This window comes from Amblyomma maculatum, chromosome 11 (assembly GCF_055883805.1).
Source record: "Amblyomma maculatum isolate TAMU_Amacu chromosome 11, ASM5588380v1, whole genome shotgun sequence".
NCBI classification, from domain to species: Eukaryota; Metazoa; Arthropoda; class Arachnida; order Ixodida; family Ixodidae; genus Amblyomma; species Amblyomma maculatum.
Window position 1 is genome coordinate 159,366,153 of NC_139354.1, and position 6,366 is coordinate 159,372,518.

The 6,366-nt window shown below is 47.8% G+C and overlaps 1 protein-coding gene across 1 annotated transcript in view; it reads left to right on the forward strand.

Annotated features, from left to right (window-relative positions):
* The window catches only part of LOC146175270 (uncharacterized), a 303,458-nt gene extending 297,636 nt beyond the window's left edge, over positions 1-5,822 (forward strand). Inside the window, exons 10-11 of the mRNA XM_084584704.1 lie at positions 3,742-3,961; positions 5,532-5,822. Coding sequence (XP_084440830.1) covers positions 3,742-3,961; positions 5,532-5,712 — 401 coding nt within the window. The 3' untranslated portion in view covers positions 5,713-5,822. The remainder of the gene's footprint in view (positions 1-3,741; positions 3,962-5,531) is intronic.
* The last annotated feature ends 544 nt before the right edge of the window (positions 5,823-6,366 follow it).

Below are 6,366 nucleotides of genomic sequence, written 5' to 3' on the forward strand. Positions count from 1 at the left end.
ACAATTGATCTGCGTTGCGGAAGGAGGTGCTGCCTGGTTTTGCGGTGCGCTAGGAGGCGCTGTCTGATTTTGCGGGGCGTCTGGCGATGGAGAGGCTGTTGAAGAAAACTGAGAAGATGGGGATGTGCCAGTCAAAGGGGCAGATTTTTTAAACCATACTGAGGCTTGACGAAGTTTCGCCTCATTGTCTTTGACCTGTTTGGCCTCGAGGAGCTGTTGGAACGCTAACTGCTTGTCCAGCATGAGGGAACGCGCGCGTTCGAGATCAGCTTGTGCTTTGGCGAGTGCCTTGTCTAGATCAGACGCGACCTGTAGATCCAATGGTTGTAATTTCTGTTGCGAGTTGCTTGAGGCGGATTCTTCGCTGTTTTTTTTTACTGTTATGTGATTCTTTGAGAGTTTTTTGGGTGAGTTGTAGTTGCGATGTAGAACAGGTAATCTCAGAGGAGCCGGTGTCATTGCCGAGGTTATTGCTGTGTGACCGGGCCTGCGTCGGCGGCGGGACTGACGATTTCTTAGAGGGGCATGTTGTGCTGGTAGCAAGATGACCCTGTACTTTAAACCTAACACAGTATGGCAAGGTGCAGGCCGCGTCTCCAGTATGTGCAGTTCCACAACGGCCGCATACAGCGGCGTTCGGACAGAACGCTTGCATGTGTCCTGTTTCGTGACAATGAAGGCACACAACAGGTCGATGTTCGAACGGCTATGCCTTTACAGGACAGTTGTAATAGTAAACACGCTTCGGTATGCTCGGGGCTTCCATTGTAATTAGGGCAGTGTTCGATTTCCCAAGCATGCGTGCGGCAAGTATGGTTCCATGCGGCGAAAAAATATTGGCAATCAAATCTTTGCTGGAGCTGCCTGGCTCGATGGAATGCAACACAAAGCGTACAGCGTTTTTAGGCGGTGCCATGTAGCTGGTAACTCCAACTGAGCCCCATGTGGGGTCGCAAAGCGTCCGAAGATGGCGGGTTATGTTTACAGCATGCTCCGATTCTTTCACGATTGCCGTTATTGTATTGCTGCGACTGTCAGGTCGGTACACTGCAAGTTTGGCAAGGCTGGGGTCTATGGCGTGCTGGTTGAGTAATGTTGCTAGTCGGGCACGTGGGAACGATGAGATGTCTCGGCGTTCCGTGGGTTTAATAACTACCACATGGGAAGGCATGTCTCTGAACATTTGAAAATTGGCTTGCTTACGTTGCTGCAGAAGACGTTGCTTGCCGTGCACAGTCTGCCACTGGTGCGGGTTGTTGGCCTGTGTGTCGTCATCCACGTAGGAGCTCCATTTCGCCTGTAGATCGGTGCGGTAGGTGGTAACTGTTTGCAGGTTCTCGGGCGTCAAGTAGCTGGCGTTCGTACTGGCACAGGGGGGTTGCTGGGCGTGTCTCCATCGGGTCAGTGGACTCGGCATCAGCCGAGACATCCGGCATAGCGTTGTAGCGAGGGCTGCTAGGCCTAACAGGCCTAGCGTCGTCTTTTTCGAGCGTGTGGCTGTATATGTAAAAAGCCGTCTAAAACATACCCGGGATTGCTGCCGATGTCAGTTGAGCACAAGAACTCTGTTATAAGTTCCGGGTTAAGAATTAGAGATAGCGGGCGGCTAAAGAAGCATCCGTCAACTATGAGGGCCAAGCGGGAACTCTCCGGAGTGTCGTCCGACGAGGCGTCAACAGCACGGTCAAGCACCGCACGATGGCAGCACCTCCTCGACCGCCGTAAACACCGCCGCTGTGGCCCCTCCTCCCGCATACCGTTCGCGAACGACACGGCGGATCGTTAGCACCAATGTCCGAAATAAACCGTGCTAAAATTTGTTGGCGTCTGGAATACTGAGCCGAATATCAAGCATGAAGCCCTCGTGAGGATCGCTGATCAGTAGCAAATTGCTGGTAAGAGCGATAGCCGTGATACAAGCTAGTTTCTGCACAAGCCAGCTGCCGCTGGTGCATTTCGGCTGATCCGATCTGCTCGTACTAGCTCTGCGATTAATGCGTCGGCAGAATTAATCCTATAATTATTTTACTATGGCAGGATGGGAATCACTATAAGGCAGTTTCATAAGCAGACGATTTACGACAGCGTTGATCATGTTCCAAAGCGTCGACCGCCGCGGCTTCGAAGCGAAACAATGTAGGTATAGCGACGACTAGGGACGGTCACGCACGGCGCCGGCGTTCGCCGCGCTCGCACGTTCCACCCCCGCGGTAATTGTGTAATGTACCTCAGCCTGCTCGCGGCATCCCGTGCTGCAAGCGTTGCAAACTCGTGTACTTTCATAGCTAAGGCCGCGTGTTTTTTGACGTTCTGCTCAGCAACAAGCCGTTCAAACCATACTGTAGGCAAGACAAGGCTTCAGTACGCAGTTGCTGCGCTGTCGGCCGTAATCGAAGACGTCGGGCGGCACCATAATCTATACATCGATCTTTAAACGTGATGCAGTGGACAAATGAATAACTTTGTGAAGCAGACCCGCTCGTACGTTTCGCGCACTCGGGCGCCGACGAGTAGCTTCCGTCAACAGACGCCGTCATAAATAACTTCGGTTAACGCCGCAAACCGAGGTCGTCAAGCTCGGTTTGCGGTAACCGCGGTTAGTGGTGCAACCATGGTTTGGTCCGCCGTGTAACACAGGATAACTACGGGTTCGCGGTTGCACTAACCGTCGCTGCGCGAACTGGCGAACTCCACAGGCGTGTGCGAGCGAGGACGGGTTGGCGCGAGTACGCCAACGAGCGAGCGCGCGGCAACCGGAAGTTCGTCGAAGTGACGTATGTCTGGGCGGAGCTTTGAACTTGCTTGTATTCTTTGTTTTTTTATGGCTCCCTTCGGCGTACGAGTTGAGAGGAAAAATTGGAAGGGTCATTTTTAATCGCCGATATCTCTGGTATTGCAGAAGCTAGATCGAAAATTTTTGCGAGAGAATGATGGGTGGTTCAATAACTATCAGTGTTATGGCGCTGTTTACCCTTCTTTGTGACCCCTTTCTGGGGACCTTTAAGTAAAACTCTCTTGGTTAGCCTCCACGTTTCAGCTCATTGGTGAGTACAGGCAAGATGCAACTGTTGTATACTTTCCTCTTGAGCGATACCGGTAAGCTGCTAGTCATAATCTGCGAGTGCTTGCCAAATGCGCTCCATCCCCATCTTATTCTTCTTGTTATCTCCTTTCATGGTCCGGAACTGAGGTTACTACCTGTCCTAAGTAGAATTATTCGCCTACTACTTCCAGTGGTTTGCTACCTAACGTAAACTGCTGTTCCTTCCCGAGGCTGTTGAACATTACCTTAACCTTCTGCATATTGATGCACACATTCTCTTCTACTATACATCTCAAGCATCATAATACACATGTAAACATGACTTTAGAAAATCAAAAATATGGGACAATGAGTTGAGCCTTTGAGGATATGGAGTTGATAGCATTAATAGCTCCCACTGCGTCTCCAATTTCGGATCTTGGCTCGCGTGCGTGCCCTTCCTACTCGCCTTACCCCAAATCTCGTTAGTTTACCTACATTATCACACACACACACACACACACACACTCCTAAGCTATGCAGAACCTCATCCAAAGCGCGTTTATATAGAATATATTAAGCTACGCTTTAAGCAAGCCTATTAGCGGCATGTCTGACTGTGCGTTCAAAGGTCCTTTCTGAGGAGCTGTTCAATTCAATATGTGGCGCAGTAAAACAGAATAATACACGGAAGCACATAATGACCGTGGCCCATTTAGGCGCCCACAAGGCAGCAGAGATCCTGCAGACCAAGGCGTTCGCAAAGCTTGGCACCAAGCTGTGGAACATCCCTTTCCCCGGTTGCGAGGAGGCCGGCGAGATGTGGAGTGAACCCTACCTCGAGTGCTTGGCCCGCCATCACACCCAGACAGTGTGGCACCCCTGCTGCACGTGCCCCATGGGCGAGGATGACCACGCTGTAGTCGACAGCAGGCTCAGGTAATTCTCAGGCGCATCTAAGAGCCACTTTGGCAAAAGACGTTATAGGCATCGCCACATATTTCCTTTACTTACAAACACCAACGGATGGTTGGAAGAATAGTATTATAACTCTTCGCAAAGCTATCTCCCGAGGGAATCGGATCTTAGTTGAGTGAAAACATTTTGGGTCTCTGGGAAATTCTAATAATGGTTACAAGTGTCGCGTGCACCTTCTGGTAATTCGAAAATAAAATCAAATGTAAACTGGTTGATTGTAAGACGTAGCAACTATTACACATCCTCAGCGGACACCTGTGCCACTCCGTATGGGAAGGGAGGAAGGTGGTATTAAAAGAGAAAGAGGTTCCACAGTAGAGGGCTACGGGATATCTACTGAACCCGAGCACCCGTGTTCGAGCCTGACCGCGGCGGCAGCCTTTGTGAGAGGAGAGTTGCGAGGGTGCCTACTTGCTGTTCGATATCAGGGCGGGTTATATATCCCCAGGTGTGTGCTGGTGATGGATAACGGCCAGAAAACCAAACATATTGCAGCTTATGCCAACTGAAGCTTTAAAATATGGATTTTTTTTTTTATTTTTCTCTCACCTTAACTACTGTAGTTTAGTGTGGGCCACAATGACTAAGGTAAACATAAATAAGCTTCTCTTATTGCAAAAGGAAATTGTTCGAATAATAGCTAATGTTCATTATGCGACTACCTCCAAATATGCATTCCATGCACATAAAATTATCCGTGTTGATCAATTAGCGTGTATTTTTCGAAGGCATCAGTTGCCGAATTTTATTCTTCCTTAGCATATCTTTGGAAAAAAAGTACTAATGCATGGAATGTACCTCGTTTTCGCACTGATTGTAAATTAAAAATGCTATCTTACAACCTGCCCCATATTTTAAACACTTATCAAAATACCATAGGATACAAGTCAAGCTGCGCAAATATTTTGTTGAAATGTGATTTTACGCTTCGGTTTGTAGATTGCTGAATGTTTGCCCAGTGGACATTTTTCTTAAACTAGTGCGCATTTTACCTGTTTTTATCTTCGGGCCATTTAATGTTAAGCTTATTAGTCAGTTTGCATGTGTATTTAATTTTTTATATTGAATGTGACTACTGTATGTACGACAGATATGGACATTTCCTTCACCACTCGTGTGCTGCTGCTTGTATGGGTTTCCTGGACACTGTCAAGCTGTGAAGGCAGCTTTTATTCGGGAAAGCCCCCAGTTGAACCTGGAAATAAACTTATTATTGTATTGTATTATTATACCCAGTCTTCGCGTACATTTGTCCTGCGATCAACGTACACTTGAAACAACAAGTAACGTTTCAAGATTCACTGAAAGATTGAGCCTAATTTTAAAATAATAACCAAGGCTGTCTTTAATGAATACTTTAGATATTTCGCCCATACATAGCGTTATTCAGCGGTTACATTCGGCAAGGTAGGTAAACTCACAATCTTTATAGTTTACTTTGCACTATTCTTTGTGCTTTTTATATCGAATAATTACCATAAAGCCAGGATACCTGATGTATCACATGCTTGTTTGGCCTCCACGAGTGCAGGGTCCGCGGTGGAGTGCAGTCACTCCGTGTGGTAGACGCATCCGTGATGCCGACCATCGTGACAGCGAACCTGAACGTGCCTGTGCATATGATCGCCGACAGGGGCGCCCTGCTCATCCGGGAGGACCACGCGACATCGTCCGGTTCCTCTGCTCTCTGGCCTTGGCCTCCCAGAAAGTGAATCCGTGTGACCAGGAAGGAGACCCCATCACTATCCAAGCAGGCGCACGTCTCCGTGTTCTCTAGTTTCTCTTAAAGTTATGCAAATTCAAGTAATAAAAATTCCCTCGCTGCGACTGCCAGCACTGTGTAAGAGATTCTAAATGTCGCACATGATGTTCAGGTCATGAACATCAACATAATGTACCGCACTGCATATAGATATTATATAGAAATATATGAAAAGATGTGACAACAATATCGACATTTTGCCTAAAAGAAGGATTTTAATATAGTTCTTAACCTCACATATATTCTCAAATTATTTACGATGGGCTCCTAGACATTCTATCCATTGTCAAGTGCCCGCCACACATCCGGATAATGTAATCGTTTTCGGCTTCCGGTACACTCTGGCCTTGATCATCGTCCTTCCGTTTGGGAGATGCACTGAGCTACGACCCTGTTTTTTCCCCTACGCCTACTGTCTACAGGTTGGTTTATGTTTGGTTAACCCTAGTTGAATTGCAAAAGCGACGGCGGAAGCTTATTTTGCCTGCTACATTATTCCGTTATCGCGGACTATCAGTGTAGTGTGCTACATTATTAGGCCCACTGTACACCCTCCAGTCGAAAATATTTTCTTCCCCGGTGATTGTGATACTTCGCCCCCAGA